General features: G+C 39.6%; 1 protein-coding gene and 1 long non-coding RNA gene across 4 annotated transcripts in view; one reads left to right on the top strand and one right to left on the bottom strand.

Annotated features, from left to right (window-relative positions):
- Positions 1 to 20,839, bottom strand: part of ME1 (malic enzyme 1) — a 156,931-nt gene extending 136,092 nt beyond the window's left edge. The window contains exons 1-2 of one of the 3 annotated variants that reach the window (XM_010707673.4): positions 20,492 to 20,839; positions 20,167 to 20,379 (exon numbers count right to left, since the gene is read on the bottom strand). In XM_010707673.4, the coding sequence (XP_010705975.1) occupies positions 20,167 to 20,268 (102 nt within the window). In that variant the 5' untranslated portion in view covers positions 20,269 to 20,379; positions 20,492 to 20,839. 3 annotated transcript variants of the gene reach the window in all.
- Positions 20,840 to 21,287: 448 nt separating this feature from the next.
- LOC146545044 (uncharacterized) lies at positions 21,288 to 22,444 on the top strand. The gene is made up of 2 exons (XR_014881502.1): positions 21,288 to 21,984; positions 22,118 to 22,444. It is a non-coding gene; the product is annotated as an uncharacterized LOC146545044 (long non-coding RNA).
- Positions 22,445 to 23,279: the final 835 nt, after the last annotated feature.

Genomic DNA, 23,279 nt, shown 5'->3' with positions numbered 1-23,279 from the left:
CATTCATGAAACAACCTTAAACTAGTCTTTAGATTATACTTATGAAAACAGACTGAAATACACTACTGGGACAGATGAAGAAAGGCAGGGCAACAAAGAGAAAAATGGGGTTTCTGGGGTTGATTTCCCCTTGTAGCATCTAACCTTGTGCATAGATGGCACTTGAGCTGAATTAAAGAGAATCAGATCACCTATTGTACTGCATTCTCATGCTTAAAATCAAAGCCAGGAAATGCATATCCTATAGTTTAACCAATTCTTAGATATTTAAGTTAGTTTTTGATAAACTTTTTGTTTTGTTCTGTTTTAGTTGGAGGGAAAAGGATAACTAGTCATTATTTCAAGGGAAGAAAACATTGTAACCTAGCTAGCATTAAATCTAAGCCTTTATTTTATTCATATAGTTCATGTCAACCATAAATAAAACAGAATCATGCAGATGAGACAAGACTTCCAGAGGTTTCCTGGCTCACCTGCTATAGGACTAGGGACATCTCCAGATGAGACTGAGGATGCAGATTCCAACCCTCTGCAGGCAGCTTGATCATATGGTGATATTTTTTATTTCATATCCATTGGGATTTCTCACATTCCAGCTTGTCTATCCAGCCTAGATTGCAGTTAGCTTTCTCTACTGCAGAAGCACACTGGTAACTCATCTTTTACTTCACCAGATCTTTATCTACAGAGCAGTTTTTTCTCTACTTCTTTCCCAGCCTATATACTCATGGCCTTACTCCACCTAAATGCATGGTTGTGCACTTGCTTTTGAGGAATTTCACGTACTTCCAACCAGCCCTTCTTTCCAGTACACACACAGTCTTCAAGCTTTCTGATAACACAGTCTGTTTCACCACACAGCTTAATAATAAAGATACTGTATTGTTCACCTTAGCAAGTTCTAATCACCTTAGAGAGGTCTAATCTTCCCTCATTAAGTGAAGGAAGAGTAGCTTTGGTCTACTTCCCAAGAAGAAGAAGAAAACTTGAGTTTAAGTAGAGCATGGAAGAATTGGTCAGAAGAAAGCATCTCTCAATATTGTTTCTACATCTCCCCTCACACAAGCAGAATTCAGAACAAGTCACAGGTAAGATATTCCCCTGTAACACCCAGGTGAGAGTCTCATCCAGATCATCATCTAGTGTAACATTTTTTTCAGTTAGAAACCACACAAAAGTGCTGAAGCTTCTTTTTTCTTTCACTACCAGTTCTCCCTTCAGCAGCCTTGCCATTTTTGGGCTATTTGTATTTTCATCTTTGAAAACAGAATTACTTCAGAGTCCATTTAGAATGCCAGCTCTAAGCTCTGCCTGATGTTTTATTTTGCATTTTCAGTGTTCCTTCAGTTGCCCAAAATCTGCGTAGCCCCCAGATAAGTATTTTACCATACAGTTTCTGTGATACTAAATGAGAAAAGGGGCAATCTGCAATTTCTGTGTAAGCTTTTCCTGTTTTGTCTCCTTATCTCTCCTGAACTTTGTCTGTGTTCCCTTTCACCGCTACTCCCTGTGGTTCTTGTCAGGATCTTTTGGGTTTTGACCTTTTTTTCCCCCTAAATATAGGCTTTTAGAAAGTGAAAGGATCTTTGAAAAAAGCAAACAAAAAAGATGCAGAAATATTTCTCCTAAGAGAGCTGGAAGCATTTATTTTCACATTTTCATCTTGGAAAATGAGTAAGAGGTTCAAACAATAGCTTCCTCTTCTCACCACATCATTTTCTGGACAGAATCTAGCAGCTCATTTGTTTTTCTGTGAAAGGGGTGAATACTCTGCAACAAAAGGAAACATAATAAGTATCTGCTAATGTGGCAACTTTTCTTTCACTTGAACTGAACTTCTTTTTAAGGTCATTTTTACAGTAGCATCCGCTGGTGAGAACTTTTCAGACAACATTATGAAAAGATGAAGTCAACTTCATTTTTCTAATTAACAAACTCATCTTGTCAATGGCTTATATTAAAATTGACATGTAAAACTAGTGGCTGAGAGAGAATCATCTCTTTTTCCTTTGGACTGTCCTAAACACAGTTAATATTGTTTAAGTTAGATCATAGAATACTGTGATTTTTTTTTCCTTCAGCTTAGCCCAGATAATTACAGACAGACATATTTTTTTCCCCATTATTTCAAGTGTGTTTACTCATACTACACTACTTGGCAGTTTAGAAACAATCTGAAGTACAAACTTTTCAAGAAAGACATTGCTGGAGGGTTCACTTTGAACATTTCTTACATAGAAACAAACAACAATACACAATACTGCAACTTTTAAACGCATCGATTTCATGAGGATCATCAAAATATAAATATATATATTTATAGATATATATTCTATTGCTCAGCAGGTGGATTTTTTGCAGTTCAACAATCCTCTCCGATGTGTTTATAATCTGATTAATACATTTCTAATGTGCACTGAAAAGATGAATTCCAGAAGGAATCATTTTCTGTGGCATATAGAACAGTAATTCAGAATCAGATTACTAAAAAATGAAAAAAAAACTAACACTGCAGATGGTAAAAAGTTTCTGTAACAGGGAGAGAGAGAGGAGACATCTACGCATACTCTGAAAAGTGATCACTAGTAGTTGACCAGTGAAGCAGAGCCATCCAGCACAGGATCAGCCTACATTAACACAATAGAGACAGTTTTGGGGAGGAAAAAACAAAGTCTGGCCAAACAACTACGTGAGCAGCAAGGCTGAAGTTCATGCCAGCAGATGCATGCTTTTGGTAGATCAGTTCAAATCTTTTAGGACAGTAGCAAAGCTCAACTGCTCAGCAAATTCCTCTTGCAGGTACACTTGCAGCAGCAGAGCCCTGCAGCAGCCCTGTGCATAGTCACAGCTCAGCCCTCACACAGCCTGCAAGAGCAACTCTGAACATTGTTGTCATAAAATAAGTACGCTTGGTTGAATAATTTTGGTCAATGTAGCTTGTTTCTGTTGAACAGCATGTTCAAGTGGTCCTTTAAAAACATGCACACACTGAGAACTGTTTCAATGTGGTCAAAAAGAGTTTTGTACTCAATGAAATGGAAACTAATATATAATCCAGGTTAATATAGCACCCTGACTGAAATTAAAAGTGGTGTGTTATTTCCTTTACTGAGCCAAAGTAGATAGCAAGGTCATACAAGTCATTTCTGAAGCAGGGAACGGGAAGGAATAAGCAGTCAGGATACTTTCCAAGCAGAATATGTTTACAAAACCTGAAGTTTTCCAGTTCCTCGAATGAAGTGATTCTTGCATGCACTTTATCAACATTATCTGATAAAAAATTAAGAGAAAACATACCTACTTTTGCAATAAGAAAACTTTCTGGAATCCTCCCAGGCTATGACATACTAGTAATGCCAAGGTATACTATACCTGTTTTGCGTTGCCCTCAAAGTCTGCCTCAAAATTCCAATTCAGATCCCTTCTATATTTTGCAAATTAACCTTTTTATTTTTGTCAAGCCATCATTAACAGTCAAGGTCAGGCCGAACCGGGCTCTGAGCAACGGGATCTAGATGAAGGCATCCCTGTTTATCATGGGTGTTGAACTAGATGACCTTTAATTGCCCCCTCCCAACACAAACAACCCTATGGTCTATGATCAGAAAGATTTAGATTGCCATCCAAAAAACAATTTTCCAGGTGATAGTCATATAAAAGTTCTTTTTTTTAAAACCGTGTAAGGAGTTTGCTCCTACGTACACACACATCAGTGACCTGTAAAAAAAATCAAGGCATACATCACATAAATGACGTATGATGCAAGGAAGTAAAATGGATAAAAACACTATCATATTGTTTTCCAATAGTTTCTAGGAGAATTCATGGAAAAGTTGCCCCGTGGTTTTTCTTATAGGATATCAGAAGATGCTTTACCTAAAAAGCTGATTCTTTGCTTTCCATTTCCACACAGTACCTAAACAAGCTATGATTCTATGATTAATGTGTTTTGAGGGGTTTGTGCCTTGAATGTGAGCATAGAAACATGTATAACAGGAAGAGCTGAAAACTTCTTTCATAGCCAATGGAATTAGGGAATTTCGATATCTATCTTCCTGCCAGCATGAGGAGCAGCAAAATGATTTGCATCCTCGTAGCCATTCAGAAACAGATGAGGTAGAGGGAATCTGCCCCATATGAACATTAGTTTGAATTCCACTGTTTGCATCCTACTCAGCATTAAACAACAGCAAGAGAGACTTTGTAAGATGATGCTAGTAACTTAAGGGCCTAAACACAGTTAATTAAATTATTCCTTTTAATTTTTCATACAAATTAATACTTAACTAAGACATTAGACAGGAACAAAGCAGCAGCCATCCAACAATACTAACAGTCTTCTGACTGCATGTTACCTGCTCCATAAAAGCTCTTTTTTTTTGTTGTTTTTTTTTTATTCTTATATTTGGAGTAAACATCCAAAAACACACTTGACCCAAGCATTATCCATTCAAAGTGATTAGATAAGAACCAAGGAAATGGAGTTCAAAATATGCTTACTAAAGGTTTAATACAAATTGCATACAAAAAAAAAAAAAAAAAATCAGGAAGGAAACAGAAGAGAATTGCCAACTCTGCTCTTCTTGAAGCTGAAAAAAAACACAGGAACTGGCCCCACCGAACTCTAAGCCAGTCATTCAATGTCAGGATTCAGTGTGACTACGCATTGAACCACACTTGATTTTTAAAACACAGGCAAACCAAGTGTAGCAGAAATATTTTCAGCAGTCAGACTCAGAACATGAAATATTTTGACGGCCTACGAAGAACGTGACCTGGCCTTCATATCCAACAAACTGAGAAGGATTTTCCTATGTGTAAATGGAAAGAAACATTTGTACATAGGCTACTCCATACCTTTTTAAAATAGTTCTTACACTACTATATTCTACAAACAACATATTTCTACCTCAATACACATTATAAGTGTAAGGAATAAACAGAATACCCCTAGGAAAGTGCTGCATGCCTTTTGTTGCATGTCTAATCTGACCGATCTTATTTATTTACAGAGAAAACGCACGTTTCTCTGTTATGAATGTTTGCTAAAGGGTAAAATAAAAGAGTAAATCAGTACCAACTATGAGCCTCCATATTTCAGGTCCGACAATCAAATGAAATTCTATTTGAAGTGGAAACCTCAGGAAGGCTATTGTATATGTGAATTTAAGGTATAACACAGAAGGACTGTTCTGAAAGCAACGACTCCTTTAGGCCCATAACTACAGAGGCAGATGTTGGCAGTATGGCAGAAGAAGATGAACCTTCCCACCAATATTCCTTCACATTTGGTTTCTGCATGACAGATTGTAGCAGAAGTGTTTATGAAGCAAAGGTGTGTAACTGAATTACTCTATGTGGAAAAAATTGCACCCACTGATCCTTGCTCTACAGAGACCAAATAACAGACGTGAGTGCAGTGAGTGGTGACAGCAGTGTGAAAGACAAGTTACATTGCAGATGGCTATGCACAGATGTCACACTAAAAAATGAAGAGGTCTTGATCAGCTGATCTGCATGAATTGGCAGATTATGACCAAGGAACCATATACAGAGATTAATATTGGATTCAGTGTGTTGTAAATTATGGAGATAACATTGGAATATTGCAAAGTTTGTGCCAGGTTGGTCCCTTGAATGTTCACATAGGAATAGTACTATGTAGGCAAGTTTGTCAAGTCTTAGTGAATCAATACAAAGCTGGAGGTGATAGTTTTCACAATCACATTATTACCAGCAACAAGACGTGACGTCACCACAATGAAGCAGAATCAGAGTCCATGGAGTGACATCTGAATTCCCTATTCAAGAAAAAGCTCAAGAGACAGGCCTTGGTGGCTAAAGTGTTGTGAACTGATTTTTGAGACAGAAAAGGGGTGATCCTTCTGGATTTTCTACGACCTGAAGAAACTATCAACTCTGACCATTACAACATGACACTGACTAAGCTGAAGACTCAAAATTCTGGAGTAAAGTCAGAGAATATAACCATTTTCTTGTAACACACTGTAGTCAGATCAGTTTGAAGCCCATTGAGCACATTGCCAGTCTTGACTGGACTGTCCTACCTCACCTACTGTATAGTCCAGATTTGGTACCTTCTGACTTCCATCTGTTCAGTCTGGTGAAAGATGGACTGCATGGGCAATGTAATTCTAGCAACAACACCATCCTAGCAGCTGTGAGACAGTAGGTCACCTCCACTGGTGCAGATTTTTATGAGCTCAGCATGCATGCTCTTGACCATCACCAGCAAAAAACCTCAGCTAATGATGGTGATCATGTTGAAACAGTGTTTTGTAGCTGAGAATTTGTTCTATCAAATAGTGCTGTTGTGCTCTTCGTATCTGATGTAGCTTTCATCGAATTAAATAGGAGGCATTACTTTCAGAGCAACACTTACAACATCCTGTGAATCATTTTTCTTGGTGAAAGAGTGCATAAAGTGTTTCTTCAGTTATTTATATAGGTTGAACACACTTTTTTTTTTTTTTGTAACAGGATGCTCACTTTCAAATCAATTTTCTTCATTGTCTCCACTCACTGTAACTGGTTTCTATTACGGATTAGTCTCAAAGTATTTGAACTCAACTGTTTTGAACTAATAAAAAATATGTCCCAGGAGTCCACCAGTATGTCCCGGTTGTAGATAGCCATTCAGACTACAGTTAACCCAAAATTAAAAAGCAAACAAACAAAAATGCTTAAATCTCTCCATTCCCATCAAAGAATGAAACAAACACAAAAAGAAAAAAAAAAAAAAATCTAAACTAGAAAACTCACCCCCCAGAAATGTAATGCAGTAAGAATTCTGATCTTTAGATTGTTCTAAGAAATCCTTGCAATTATATACTCTGGTAACTCTCATCTGGTTGACAGATTAACACTAATTACTATTGAAACTGCAGGTCAGAGGACAGAGTGTTTATTACTTGCTTAAAATTTGCAAATCTGTGTGGGTAAGCACATTAATTAAGATATAAGAAATTGGATTAAAAACTATTCTTAATATGAGCATGGAGTACTGCATGTGCTCTGTTTTTCCCTTCAACAGAATTCAGATGAGAAAAACGTCACATTCTTTTTTATGGTGAACTTGTTATATTTCCACTGACAGGTTAACATCAGCAAGAATAATATAATTAAATTATTCTGAATTATTCAGTCATAAAGAATTACAAATGGCTCAAAACAAACTGCAAATTGAAAAAACAGCCTAAGAGGACTAACAGCAACAGATTTTGGCTTTCTCCCTAAAAAGAGGTTCCTGGTCAGTAGAGGTTCTGAACAACCAAAACTTTTTGTGTTATTTCTATGTTATTACAATTGATTAGGTCAAGTGCAGGTCCAATTTATATATATATTTAAAATCATTAACAAAGTGTTACGACTTCTACATTCATTCCTATCTCTTGCAAGCACAATAACTAGCTAGAGAAGACGAGTTTCTTTTCCATTCACTGAGGTGATTGAGGATATAGAGCTCCAAAGAGATTGTGCAGGCCGAGATCACAGCAAGGAAGATAAGTCAGTGCCACGGGAATTGCTTCAAACCTTTTTGGAAGTAGTATGGACATTCAGCAAAACTTCAGTGCAGTGGAATATGATTTTCACAGGCACTCAAAAGTAAAAGGAGTGAACACCCACATGCCCTACCAAACTCCATCTAGTCTAGTTTCATTCCATGCACTTGGTGGCCATTAGACGTGGAGTACTGCAGGAGTCTGTAATGAGATCTGTTCTGTGTAACATCTCTGCCAGTGACCTGGAAAAGGTAATGCACACACACTCATTGAGACCGCAGATGACATCTGCAGGGGGGGCAGCCATGGGTAGAGGCAAGAAAAGGGCTGCCTTTTAACTGTTGTTAGGTCAGTATAGGGACATTACAATGATCAGAGGCTGCATCAAAGCATCATTTCAAGAGGCATTATAGTTTTTAGAACTAGAGCCATTGTTTAAAAAAAAAAATTATCCAGAAAAATAACACACACACTTTCTGTTCAGGAATGCCAGGTGCTCACATATCAAATGGTTTGTGTTATTATTGTTGCTGATATTACTCTGAGACAAGCAGGGGAAAAAACCTGAAGGCACACTCAAGTTAGTTTCACACATCTGTGTAAGCCAGCTGATTCTGAGCCAAAGCATTGGAAAAGCTTATTGAGATAGGCCAACTACAGTGCAATAAACACACACAAACAATTCTTCCACAAAATTAAACTAACATGATTTGACAGAACTTAATAGACAGATAAAATGCCAGATTGTAGAATAAAATGGGGAGTTTAAATCACACCAAAAGCTCATAAAAATAAATGACACTCTTCACAAGTTCCTTAGCATGGAGGAGGTTTAATTTTGATTAGAAGGTACTCTTTTAAAACCCAGGACGTGCTGTTGTGATTAGATTATTTCTGTCCCATATGTCACATTTGACAATACCTCTCCTTTGCTAACTTGCCTTTAACTACTGATTTCCAGGCATAAGGTAGAATGGCAGAACATGTGATTGATAGGCTGAGGCTCTCTTCACACCATGTCTCAGAACAGGTTGAGCTCACACAGACACGTATTAGGCACTGCAAAGCAAAAATCATTTGCCTATAACATATATTGTCAACAGAAAAAGAAGAGAAGTAGGAAAACCAGCGTTAGTCTCACCACCTTCAAACTGAGTTGGACTTCTCACATCAGTACTTAGACTTCAACACCCACAGCTCCTAAATGAGATTATCAAAATCTATCCTTCAGTGACAAGATTTGCTATGGATAACAGATTCACAGAATGCAAAGCAGACTATGTAGCAGGTCCAGCCTTGGTTTCCTACAGCCATATGAGTAACCACTGCCTTATTGCTTTGCTGTCTATGTAGAAGCTTCACCCTTCTCATCACTTTTGAAAACCCATAACAGAATTCAAAATTTTGACACAAAAATGAATCCAGTTTTCTAGCTGTTAGACCTTGATCAAGTTATTTTGCTAGCTATTTAAAGAAGCAAAATGAGAATGCTCTAACAAAACATATAAAAAGAAAGTGCAGCTCCTGTACTTTAGAGGACACACATGCATTGTATCATCATGTTTCAGAAAAGAAAAATAGAAAAGATGTCTTTGCCAGCAACAGCAACCTCCCACTACACAAAATATGGCAGAAGCTTTATTCAGCATTTTGACATTTTCAATGCAAGACATTTTTTTTTAGGTAGTCAGCATAGGAATCCAAAGCATGGGAAAAGAGTTCTTTTCAAATTTGTATCACCTGGCCCATTCAATATCTAGCAAAGTCTTCACTAAATATACCCTTAGAAAGACAGCTTTCATTCACATAATCACATGTATTTAAGTCCTAGAATCACAAATTCTACCTTCCTGAAGGAATGAATTTCCGCTGAATTAAAAACTACCAACTAGTCATTAACTGAAGGTTTTGCCTGTATTGATCTGTGCTTCTTCAGGCATTCAGCACATCAATACTGAATACTTTCTCTCCTCTTCTTCCACTTAGTTGGAATGGATGTGACACTTACCAGCATTGCCCAGGACCAGAAGGCTCAGAGAAGGCAGCCAAGGGTCAGCTACTGCTTCATCTAATTGGAACTAATCCGTATGTGGCACAGCCTGGCCCGACGCCAGGAGCAGGTTTAGCTACACAGATGGATCATTTGTTCCTGCCTATTCAGATCTGCCTTCTCCCTCCCAGCATTCAACACTGGCCATACTCTGTGATCCTATTAAATGGATTTCCATGGATCTAGGAAACTGCATGGACAGGAGGCTGTACATCCACTAACACACTCTCTAATTGTAATTGCAATATGGCAGTAGGTAGAAGGATATGGACAAAATATATCAGAACTATATAGATTAGACACACTTAGTCATAAGACATTAACAGTTAGAATGAAGCATGGCATTTGCATGTGCTATGTGAGGCTGGGACAAAAGAAAAATTTCTCCTACAATAGCATGAGAAGGTAAGATGGAACAACAGTAGAACTCCCAGGAAGAAGATCACTGAAATACAAGATTCACCTCACAATATCTAATAGTTTACACTGCTTTTCATTCTGAAAAATTCTCAAATGCTGCTTCCTTTTACAGATGAGAAAGCAAAATTATTGACCTAGTTTCCAGTTCAGTGCCCAACTTACTGAAATATTTTGTCTCTCTTGCAGAAGTAGATCTCATGAAAGGGGTGGGAAAAGTGTGCGCCCATATTCATTAATAACCCTGAAATTTAAATTAAAAGTTTTTGAAATACACCTCGAAGTAAACCAGAAAGGGTGACAGTTGGTCACACTCTTTGAACTGCTAGTGGAACACTGTGACAAATAAATTGTCCTTTTTCCCCATATTCATCTTCTCTTCTTGCCCATGTTTACCTTCTACATCTTTAGTGCAGGAAAATAATTGGAGGACTCAGTAACCTTAGGTCCAGAAGACAGAATCTGTGTGTGAATAAGAAGTTTAGGAAATTGCCTTAGTTCAAAGAGTTTCTCTCTTTATCTTACCTTTGTGTATTTGTGTGTGCATGTGTGGGTAAGAATTAAATCTCAGAAGGGTGAGGGTTTTTTTGTTTTGTTTTTTTTTGTTTTTTTTTTGTTTTAAATGTTCCATTTTAAGTTTATCCCTTTACTTCAGGAGGCAGAGGGCTTTTCTCTCCAGGATGGCAGAAGAGCAGGGGATCTAGTTTCAGGCTGGCTCCTGACCTAGGACACTTGTTTTGCTGGTTAACCCCATGCCAGTTGCTACAGTCTAAGTTGGACTGATTAAGTTTCTCTGGTGAAATGCAAAATGAGATCTCCTGCTTTTCCTGAGTTTAGATAAAATGTTGTTTTCAAGTAGCTGCTGAGGGTGTGTGGTGAAAGCTACCTTCAAAGCAGAAAAAAAAACAACAGTTTGCATGTAAGTTAACTTTCTTGATACCTGTTCATACAAACACACTGAATATTCTCATCTAGTCAACATATTTTATTTCTCCACAGCATAGTTCTAAACCTAAGACAGAATTTATGTGCTGTAAACAAAGTGAAAAGCGTTTCAGAATTATCAAGTTAATATAATTGGCATTCCTTATTTCTATATCTGACCCTTGAATGACCTAATAAATAAACTAACATTCAAGTCCCCTATCACACAAGCAAGAGGAAGGCCTTATCCAGCCTCTGCTTAGAGAAAACAATGTAGTTGATAAATCTAATCCTCAAAGGTATGTAACCTGAGTTTATTAACTAGTAGTTTTCAGAGCAGAGAAGTGTGTGTAAGGAACAAAGATGCAAGAGCACCGTAATACCTTTATAAAACTACCTATGTACCTATAGATCGGCTTTCTGTGGCAGGTGTGTCTCTCCTGCCCACATCCTCCAAAATAACACTGCACAGTAATTCAATAGATTCAAGCCAAATAAAATCAAGTTCCAGTGCTTCACAGACTCAGGTATTCATTTTAATTTAGCTCTGCAATGTTCTCACATTTTGACTTCTATCTGTAATAACAGAGCGCATTTGTACTATTTATATAAAGAGGTTTTACTCCTATTTTGTAAGCATATCTCCACATACAAATCTGCTTTCTAAGGTCAGATACCTGCAGAAAGAAATCCAATAAGTCAGATAAAGGCTATTACTGAAAACATTATAATGTACTTTGTTGTCACAAATGTGATCTTGTCTCCAGTAAAGACTTAAGGCAAAGACTTTTTAGATGTCATTAGTGAAAACCAAAATTATATCTGTAGGAAAGGGAATTATGTACTTCATAACAATTATTTTCTGCTCTTGAAAGGCACAGGTACAATACTATCATATCTCCATTCCAGAAGCAAACTTGATAATGTATCACTCAATGGGGACAAGGGAAAGAAAGCTAATCTGAGATATCTCAGCCTGAACCAGACGCCAAAATCATTTAAACTTCATAGTAAGGTACATGCTATCCATTAACAAGATAGATTGATCTAAAATACAAACTCAGAACTGAAGACTCAGTGTATTTAAACTAAGTTTTATTGAACAAAATGTCTTTGTAATTTTTCATATCACTTATAGGGGTATTTATGTTATGGAAAGGTGAGGAAAAATGCAGAAGAGTGACTTCTGTTTTAATACTAACTTAATTATTGGAGAAAAATCAGGTTTTTTTTCCTAAGCTAGAAACACGCAACTGTTGCTACTTTAACAATAGAGTAAGCAAAGCATAAACATGCAAAGGTAAAATGCATTGCTGCCCTATGCTTTTATATTAAGAGCTAAACAGTGACGAACTTGCATTCTGAACTTTTATGCCAGACAATTATGTCCTGACATATTTCCAAAAGTCCTAAGTATTCAAATTAGTAGACAAGTACTATGTTCTGTTTTGTTTTTTTTTTTCCAGTTCTATATTGTGTATAGTTTATGCATTTATAAAGCATTTATTCTGCACTTCCTCTGCATCGTAAACAACCTCAAGCAGCGTTGTATTTCACACAGGACTAGGGAATAGTATTCAAGTAAACTACAGAGACTGATTTCAACAGAAAGCTTGCAAGAATTCTCTCCAGGGTGCCCTGTGACCTTCACCTTCTACTAAGTCAGGATTTTTGCTTCCTGTATTATGCAGTGCATTACATTAGCAAAGCTTAAACTACGATAAGACCAAAACTTGTTTTCTTATGAATACAATTAAGGGGTTTTCTATTAAACAATTTCCTTAAAAAAGTAATACACAATTCAAATACAAAATTAATTTGGAGATCTGTCTAATAACAGAAAATTTTTTAGATTCCTCCACAACATATTTTCTCCTAAAGTCACACAAAGGTTTAAAGTTATCCTCATTATTTTATTTAAAAAGATGTTATCTAATATTTTTAAAATTAGACTACAGCCTTTATAATCTCAGAAAGATCTGGTTAGTCAAAAATTATTTAACTTTCACACTACATCCATATTTCAAACTTTACTTCTAGATGGGCTCCTTGGAATTAGGTCTTAAAAGTCTGAGGAGCTTAACGGGATTCAGACTCTAACAGTGGCAAAGGAGGATTATTGTAGGATTAAAACACCAGTGCTCATTTTGTGTCAGTTTTGAAGCAGTATCCCCTCTTGCACCCCTTTACCATTAATTTATTCTGATTTTAAACTACTAAAACCAGCATCAAAATTAAGTCCTTAGTCATTCTCATATATCACCCTACACGTATGCATCATCACTGTGAAAAGCCGTGACCTCACTTGTGATTATGTTCTAACCCAAATTCCACAGGCTGTATGTCAAGGTTGTTCAGGCTCCTGGAGGTGTCTTGAATGTACATAATCTTGACAATCCCTTAAGGCAGTCTTAAGATTCCCACTAACTTATTACATGTTATGAAATGCTTTTTTATTTTCAGAAGCTGTAAGATCGAGTCTTTCAACGATGGCCTTGGTAATTTGACTGGAAAAAGTCTTTTTAAAAGGAGTTCACAAATCACCATCTTTTTAAACACAAATCATGTGTTACACTGAGATGAAATAAACCACTATTCACGGAAGTGAAGGGATCCAGGTTAATTTATACCCACTTGCAATTCAACTTATTGATGCCTGAGACGTCTAAGCACTGCTGAGATATCATGGTAACAACACCACAAAAAAATACAGTTCTTCATATTCAGTTCCATGCCCAGCTGACAGGCATGTGTGCACATCTCTGGGTCAGAAGTTCACAGGTACTTGTCTCAACAGGCAGATCTCAGTCAGCATCGAATGAGGACAATGGATACATGAACACAAATGAGTATCTATTATTCACCAGTTGTCACTTAGCAGATGCCTGTTCCTCCCTGACACTGCACCTGTGCTGAAGGAATGCAACCAGCTTGCTTGTCTTTTTAAAAAGCATTCCACTGTGCCCAACACTACTATGTAGCAAGATAAAAAGAAAGCACAATAGGTTCCAGCACATGCTAACTGTTTAACTCCTACCAGTGCTCACAGAATACAATTTCTTTGTTTCAAGTACGGGGGCTGACCAGACCATCCTGTGCACACAGGTATGCTCGTCCATCAACGCTCTTCTTTCTGTTCTCACCCTTTTCCCTATTTTTTGTGTTACTCTCCCTGCTACACTGGACCTCAGAGCTCTCTGGTATTGATGCTTTTGGACCTTCATCAACAACATCTAGCATGACAGCAGACAGCCCCTGCCACTTAGTCATCGGAATGTGGAGCAATGAGGCCTTCAGCACAGCTTCCCAGCATCAACCAACACAAGTCAGTTATGCACCAAATACACAGCTTACATCTGAACCACTGCGCAGTCAGAAAAGGAAAAGCATGAAAAGCAAAGATTGCACGTGTACAAGTACTTAACCACCAAGCACAATTCAACTTGGGGTCACAGGTTAGTAACAAACATCACTATCACATGAATTTCGCTTCCTCAGCTCCTCAGAGAGGGAAGCAGGGTAGGAGAAGCTTGTGTCTGCCCTAGCTTCAACTTCTGTCTTCTCCAGAAACAGTTCGGTACAAGTGACTGATACAGCAGAATTTAATGCATGAAGGGAAAAGTGCAAAATAAGAACGTATGGACTCTGAGAGGTGTTTTCCACAGAAGGCATATTCTTTTCAGTTTATTTTACCTAGATAGAAGTACAATTTCTGATCAAGCCAGATCATATTTTAAGCATCCATCAATGAAATTAAAATAAAATAAAATAAAATACAACCCACAAGTTGCATGCCATTCCAGCTTCTCTATAAAACCTACTGTAGAGAACCACATATAATCTGCTTTAAATACCCAAATCCTGCCTGGATGGTGCTCTGTGCCAGCACTGTTGCTATTCAAGTAGTCTCAAGAAAAAGAGTTGAGTTTATTTATTTGCTTTTAGTTACTGAGGTTTACAAGAAAATTACACAACCAAAACTAATTTTAATGTCTGAAACAACTTCACAGCGAAACAACTCTTTCAGTTTCTTGCAACTTCCAGTTGCTAGAAGCTTATATTTATATAGCTTGCTACATAACAACTTTTCATTTATTTTATTTGCTTCTAATTCAAGTCACAGAGCTTTCTTCCTGCTGTGCTGACTCAGCATTCTTTTTCATAAATGCAAGCAAAGAACCAGAAGCCAAATGAAGGAAGGGAATATAATGCTAACCAGTGCAACTTACCTACTTAATCAGAAAAAAAAGCACCAGAAGGCAAAATGCACTGCAGACTGTACCCATAAAATAGTATATGATGGAAAAATAAACTGATTGAAATACCTCTATTTTCCCAAAAGATAAACTGCACATTCTTGAATTGATTTTAGAAAGATCTCTGGATCCACGCTCTTCTCTATCATTTGTTTTACTCACATTTTACTTACACATGTGCACATTATCGAGACCCCTTTGTACCCTTACAATCACCAACTCCTTACTTTTCCTGTAGGACTATCTATTGACCTGTCTCCTTCCAGAGTTGTTTCCAGAAAAAAAGGGCTGGACTCTGTCCTGCTCAGCTGTATGGGTTATCTGACCTTCTAGAAGATACTCTTCAATGCAGAAGACATGGTGGAAAAACATACTTCATATGCTAGCGGGGATTTTGCCTTATTATTTCTAGTCTCTATACTCATCCTGAGAATTTTCACCTCTGGTCCTGCTTGGCTGCTTGCTCTAGCAGACAAGTCTGGTCTCCCTCAGGGCTGCTTCATTCACCTTGCTACTGCAAAAGAGAGGATAAGTGAGGTGGCACTACATCCAATGATCCACTTCTACAGAGCTTGCCCTTACCAAGCCTGACACAGAATGGGCTGTGGAAGGCCCTTCTCCACAGCATCTTGCCTTCAACAAGTGACTAAAACAGCCTGCAGTTTTTCTTTCACAGAATATCCTCCCCATACACAACTTAGGAAATTGGACGTCTTCCCTCCCTCAGAAGGTTAGCAAGGAAAATGGCCCCAGGTCTCAGTTTTACAGCTCTCAGATCACCACATGCCCCAGCAGAAAAGTTATCTCTTGCACACAAAGTTGTTTTGTTCAGAAAGTGAGAATGTCCTTGTAACTTGTGTAAGGCAGTCACCACAAGCTTCCCCTGCCCAAACATTGTAACATAGTAATGTAGAGTGCAGTAGCAGCTATGGGAAGTCACTCGTATTTGCATCAAAGATTGCTTAAGCAGACAAACCTGTCTTGGAATAAGAGAAGTGGAATGAAGAACAGAAATCTTTTCTAAAGCCCTTTCACACATACTGCAAATAAAAGAGTTCCTACAAAAATAGTCATAAGCATTCTTGTCCTACTGTCTGAAACATAGAAGTGAAGCAGGTAGTAAATGTTTAACTCAGATAATTTTACTTGAATTAAAAAAAAAAAATTAATATATTTTCAAAATTAAATTAGTACATGCATTTCATGTAACCCGATAGGAAAACCAAGCACTGAAACCTTACTAATCCTATCATAAACTGCTCATTCTCTCAGCCTGGAGTTATTATTCTGGGAAAATGTCACTAGAGTCTTCCTTCATAAGTTGGACTGGATGAGCTTTTAGGATCCCTTTCAACTGAACTGATCTCCCCATTCTTTTACTCTTCCTGAGGGATCCATTTTGGCCACTGTCAGAAATATGACACTGGGATAAATGGTCTTTTCCATTGGCCATTGTACAGTGATTTCAGTAGCAAGCCAATAGACTCGCAGTCAACTCCAAGCAACAACTAATATTAACATTAAAATAAGTAAAAGTAAGTTGAGGACCCTTTGGAATCCAAGTGCCTCACTTACAGGAGGTACTAAGGATAAAACATCACTGCCATTGCAGGAGGGACTGAGATCTGGGACTTCCAGGTGTTCAGCAGACCCATCAAATGGTCTGTTCTGAAATCCTCCACCACTTTAGTAGAAATTGAATAAAGGAAAAGAAGGAAAAGGGGTCAGCATTTTAGCATTTTACAAGCATGCCACAGTTAGCAATGACAGTGGTCAGTTAAAGGATAGTAGTTAAAATGAATTATCTGGTGAAGAGAAAGAGCCATCCAGCACTTAGATTTAACAGAACCACTTCTTTTCTGCTCACTGAATTGCTTTGCTGAAATATAAAAGCAGTCCCTGAATGGCCCAGTTTCTCAATCAAGCAAGCATTTAGACTTGGCAACCAATAAAGACTATTTGAAAAGTTTGGAATTAAAATACACGTTTGCGTATCTTCACATCAAGATTTTGAAAATAAGCAGGTTAAGGGAAACTCTGACTTGTTTAAAGAATACTTAAGGGTAAAAAATTAAATGTGAGATAAAAGTTTAGCATAAAGTGTCTTTATGATTTATGTGCTTAAAAATAGCCCTCATGTTGAGTAAAGCATAAATGAAAGATTTACAGGAGGAAAGAGCCAATTGTTGTCATACTGCTGTAACTCATCAATTTAAGGAGCACATAGCTTGCTGCCAAAAGTTCCTAATGCATTTCTTTTCAATGAAAAGTAGTACAACTCTGCTTGCTTTCCTTGTAATTCCTACTCACAGGGTTCAGTTGCACAAGAAAAAAAGTTACAAGATGTTTCTAAAGATGCTGCAGATCTATAGAGTTTAAAAATAATATACGATAAACTGAACCATGACTATCATTCATAGGCTTAAACTTGTGTCCTTACATAATCGTGCATCCTCATGTAATTGACTCAGTGTGCTAAGATCCGCTGTCCCATGTGATTTTTGATGCATCAAAAAGAAAAAAGTAATGGCTTCTTATCTGGACAAAACAAATCAAATAATAATAACAATAATCCAGCCATAGCCCACTAAGTTAGTAGGTGTGTGAATTTTATAGCATGAAGAATAAGAGATTTGAAAACTGAATCGTGAAGGACATATTTCAGTGTTGTGTGTGCTCTTCTGTGTCTGGAAATTTTGTCAAGGTAGAATAAAAGGAAAAAGAAGAAATTTGGATGTTTACCCTGACCTTCCTATACTCCTCCTTCTCACCTATCCCAACCATTTAGGTTAAATATAAAATTCCACAAATGCACAGATCCATCTTCATTATTGGATGAGCAGAGCACTAGGTGCTGTTAGGTATCCAAACTCATGCTCCTTATTTCCTCTTACCTCTATTTTTAAAAGAAGTCCAAGTATAAATGATTCTTCATAAAATTTTTCTTTAAATCTCTTTGATAAAATGGAGATACTATTCAAGGACTCAAGCTGCAGCTTTCTGCACATAGCATGCGCATTTGAGTTTTATTTTTACCTGCTTGCCAGGCCAATGGATGTGACTGAAGAGTCCCTGAAAACACCTCTTCAATGTTCAGCTTTGACTTGCTGAATTTTGCAATGTAAGTTGCAAAAACTGAATTTTATTTACAGTACAGTATTACTCTTATCACAGAAGAGAGACAAGGAATATCAGCCAAGATTCAAGTAGTAACGAACACGCATCTTGTCTTACTTTTCTAGGTCACAGATAGATACCACTGCTTGGTGCTCACTGCCTACTTTTGCCAAGCGTTTGCAAGCAGGACTATTGGAACTGGCACAGTACCGAAAAAAAAAGTGCTGATACCAACTAATTGTAGCCCTTAAGCAGAGCCCATGAGATAGCAAAAAATTCTGGCACTTCTTCAGAACTGCAAACAAGTCCTGTACTTTAGAATCATTAAAGGAGGTATTTTGTCAGCTTCAGATTGACTTCCATACAACCTGATGTTTGTTTAACAGCCTTGGCATCTGAAAGTGAACGTGGAGTACCAGCTCCTATGCATGCAAACTATCACAAACCATTAGAAAGGTAACCATGTTAAGCTCTCAGTTGTTGTTTTAATTCATTGCCCTTCCACATCTTGTAAGATATGATACATCCATACCCACCAAAGATCACCTATCTCAAAACCAGCTTGCTTGTCTCCTCCTGGCCATGGACCTGACTTTCCTCACAGGCAAGCACGGAGATGCAAGCCAACCTTTCCTGCATCTTTCAGAATGCTCTGTGAGCTGGGAGAAGGTGGCTGGGAGAATACATCTCCAGGCTTTTCTGTTATGCAGCATGTGTGCCATCACACAGCTAAGAGGAGTGGAAGAGTAAAGTCTAAGCCAAGAAGTTAACCATGAGCTTTCATCTTCAGCATCTCATCTGCAGCTATGCAGTTCAAGAGAAAGATGTTTGAGGGGAAAAAGGTAGCAATCAGTCGCCCTCGGTTATTCTGAATCAATCTTTTCTATGAACACTGCAATTGCTAAAAGCAATCCGAAGTGAAGCAGCCCCTCGTCGGTTCTTTCTGGGATTTTCACCTTTTGGTTAGTTCCCGTTTTACCTGACCTCACAGGGCACAGACAGACACCACACACCCACTGAAGAAATTGTGTATCCAAGCACCCGCACTAACAGAAGCGCCATTCATCCAACTAATATATGGAGCTTTTACTGATGAGTCAACCTCACCGGTAAGGCTGAAGACACAGTTTTTGTCAATTCATACAACTTGGCAGTAAGTGAAATGACTGTATATATGTCTCAAAGCAGAGGTACCAGTCGGAGCACAAACAGAAGCCAAGCAGTAAAGCTGACACAAAAGGACAAAGCTGTGGCTATGGGCTTAACCAACGTCTCATGTGCTACACAAGGCTGACTGCCTACCTTTGACCCTCCTCTTATTTCATTTTAGCAACAAATCCAAGGCCCAGCAAGCCAATGAAGTATTTGTTATTTGAACACCACAGCTATATCAGCACTGTACAAATGCATACTCACCTTTTCTCTTAGTCCAAGTCATTTCACATGTTTACAAACTTTATCAAGCTGAGCATACCTTAAGTGCATGAGAGATGCCATGAACAGGTTTCCCTATGCTACAGCATCTCCCAAAAGGGGAATGCATCCTCTGATGCAGGTCGGGGGAACGGGCACTGGACTTGGCAGCAGAAACACCGTGACAAAAGCCCACCGGTACCCGTGGGCCCGCACACGCTGCCCAAGGAAGCAGAGCAAGACGCTGTGGATGGGGGGCCAGAAAGCACTGTAGCTGGTAGCGGAGCAGCAAACCCGCACGTGAAAGCCCACCAGCATCCTCGTCGAGTAATACGAAGAGAGGAAGGGTGAGCCCGGGGAGCGGCAGAGCCCTGCTACAGGCTCCATAGGAGGGGAAGCGCCCGGCACGGCACGGCCCAGCCCGCAGACAGGCGGCGGAGGGCAGAGGGCTGGCACCCACCCCTACCTTGTTGAGGTGCGGGTCGCGGAGCACCTCGTAGCCCCTCTTCATGGTGAGCTGTAGGGGCCTGCCGCCCTCCCGGCTCCCGGCTGCCTTCCCTGCTTGCATGGCGACGGGCTCGGCGCGGCGAAGCGTACTGCCGTCAGGTCCTGCGGGAGAGAAGGCGAAGCGGCGGCGACTCCTCCTGCTGAGGTGACCGCCCGTCGGGGTGGGATGATCCTGCGGGGAAAGAGAGAGAGAGTGGGGGAGGGAGCGAAGGAGGGGGAAGAGCCGCGACGAGGCACCGCCGCCGCCAGGCGGGGGTCACAGGGCGCCGCGCTGAGTCACCCACCGGCGCACCCCGGCCGGGGCGGTCAGCCAGCCCCCTCCGGGAGGAGAAGGCCTCGGTGCTGAGGCCGCTCCCCGCCTCGCTGCGTCTAATGCCGAGCGCTGCCGGCAACAGGCTGCTCCCTAATCCCTGCTAGGGAGGAATTGCGACAGCGCTCCTGCCTCCTCACGCTCATTTTTGTGCGGAAGATGACGCGGCGATGCCCCGGGAGCCAAGCTGCTCCATGCCTGCAGGTGCTGCGCGCGGTGCTGCCGGCGGACCCGCGCCCGGGTGGGCCCTGAGCTGGGAGCGCTCCTCCGGCCTCAGCTGTGCGTGGAGCCGGGGCTGCCCGCCCTAACAGGAACCGAGTTTCGCTTTCATTATGTTATTATTAAACACCGGTGAAATCTACCCTTCTCTGGAGGGGATCGGCTGCACAGCTCGGTACGGTGCTCAGCGTGAGCTGCTATCAGCTTCAGGGAGGGGAGGAGCAGCAGGGCTACGACTGGTAGGGATGGAGAGCAGAGGAGAGCAGTGCAAGGCAGGTGTTCGGCCAGTTTGTGCCACTGTCTGTTGGATTTTTTTGCCGCATGTCCTAAAATTGTTTGTGTGCTATAGGTCTGTGGCTGTGTTCTTCCTGATTCATTGATGTAAAGAGAAATAACTTTTATATGGATCCTGCGGCCGTGCTAGAGGAAGTACACAGCTTTAAGTTAATGACTAGAAAACTACTCAGGGATTGAGGTTTTTGCTGTTACCCTGATGTCGCAATGTCAAGCAGCAACAAAGATGAGAATGTTGAAACTATTTTAAACTTTCATTCATTCTGTAGGCCTTATATCCATCCTGCTACCTCATCTCCTATTAAAGAGGCTCTCCCAAAACCTGTCCTTTTCCAAATTTCCTGTTAAGTAGCTCCTAAAAGTTCACTTGGGGTTAATTAACAAAGGGAATTTGGAAGGGTTCCAGGTTATGCTTCTTGAAACTTGATTAGCTAGTCAGCAGCAAGCTCAGTAAATAAATTTCTCCCAGCCTCCACCCCCTCAGGAAGCATTGTGAAGAGTGGTATTAATAACAGGCTTTGAACAAATTTCAGACTTGAAGCCTCTGTGACTAACAATCTAGCCTTCCTGATGCTTGTCTGGATAGCTCAATTCCTGCCCAAGTTCTGAATTTTACCTTAAATAGGCATATCAGGGACATCAGGCTCGCACTGCAGGCCTCCTTTGGTCATGATAAAAATAAAAAGCAAAATGGAAACTTCCCCCTCCCCCTCTCCCCCCAGTTCTTCACAGGTAGGTTGAAACCATTCAGATAGAATGGTAATAAAGGTGATACTTTTGTCCCAGAGAGAGCAAGGTGCACTAATGTAATTGTTATCACAGTGTTGCAACACGGTCTATTTAAAAATAAAATGAAAAAAGCTCTCTAGTTTACACCAGGAATCACTGTAACAGCTGTGACATCTGACCCCTGCTAAGAACTTGTCCTGACTCACCTTGTTCCTGCTATTAAAGGTATGCAAATTAACAGCTAATTCAGGTGAAAGTCAATGTGGCCATATTATCCCTTATGTAATCAGACTTCAGAAACAATTTACTTCAATGTTTGCTGTATGAATTTCCTCCTGTCTTCCCCAAATCATTATAGAATCATAGAATCACAAGGTTGGAAACGACCTGCAAGATCATCTAGTCCAACCGTCCTCCCACTACCACTGCTACCACAAGCACTAAACCATATCTCACAGCTCCTCATCCAGACGCCTCTTGAACACTGCCAGGACAGCGACTCCACCGCCTCCCTGGGCAGCCATTGCAGTGCCTGACCACTCTCTTATTGAAGAAGTTCTTCCTTATGTCTAACCCAAACCTCCTCTGGTACAATTATTTCTGTTATCTGTTATTCTCTCTGGTATTGTTTCTGTTCATCATGTTCAACCACTAATAAAAACAAAATCATACCCATCTCTTATGACATTGCATCCCTAACTTTTAATGCTGACTGTATCCAATATTTGAACCACAGAGGAATAATACTCAACAATTACATCTGCAGCGGGAGGTGATTATTACAGAAAAATGCACTGTACAATAAAGCTAATAAAATCTTTTTAACTGGCAGATTTTATTATTTATTTTTCTTATGGCTGAGCATACAATAATGGTATTTTTAAAGACTTAACCCTCATTCAAATAAATCAGTAAGGTTTATACATTATGAAGGTATTTCTGACAGTGGTTTTGCTGTTCTTCTAGCAGGCACCTCATTCTTTTTCCCAAATGGTTCATACAGCACAGTGTTAAAATTCCTGCTGAAGATTTTTCTGGAGTAGATATTCTTGAAGACTCCCCACTCTCTCCTCCTGTTTCCCTCCATTCAATTTTTTAATGTGTCTTTGTCTGCAAATCTCCCCAGTTGTATTATGGATATATGGAAAATTCTCTACAAGAAATAGTCCTAGAAAAAGTGACTAGAAGGAGCATTGGATGTCATCTCTTTTGCCTTCATGTCTCAACCTGCTGTTAGATAGCTACAAAAAATGAGATCTTACAACCTGCCTTAGCAATCCAACAGTGAGGAGAACATACGGGAAAGGAAAGATTTCCCAGTTGCTGAAGGGTTATTAATGAGATCTTGTGTTGGGCTGCAACCGATCAGAGTATTTGGAACTTGTCAAACCATTCCTTGAACTACAGCAGACTCTGGGGTCTCCTGTGGTATTGCTCTGTGCTACCAGTGCTACCAGCTTAGGAGAATGGGAAATCCTACATCCTGATGAAAGCATCTCATCATATTGCATTAAATTCCC

This window comes from Meleagris gallopavo, chromosome 2, assembly GCF_905368555.1.
Source record: "Meleagris gallopavo chromosome 2, MGAL_WU_HG_1.1, whole genome shotgun sequence".
In the NCBI taxonomy this organism is placed as follows: domain Eukaryota; kingdom Metazoa; phylum Chordata; class Aves; order Galliformes; family Phasianidae; genus Meleagris; species Meleagris gallopavo.
Note: the sequence above shows the minus strand (reverse complement) of the source record. Positions and strands in the feature narration are given on the sequence as shown.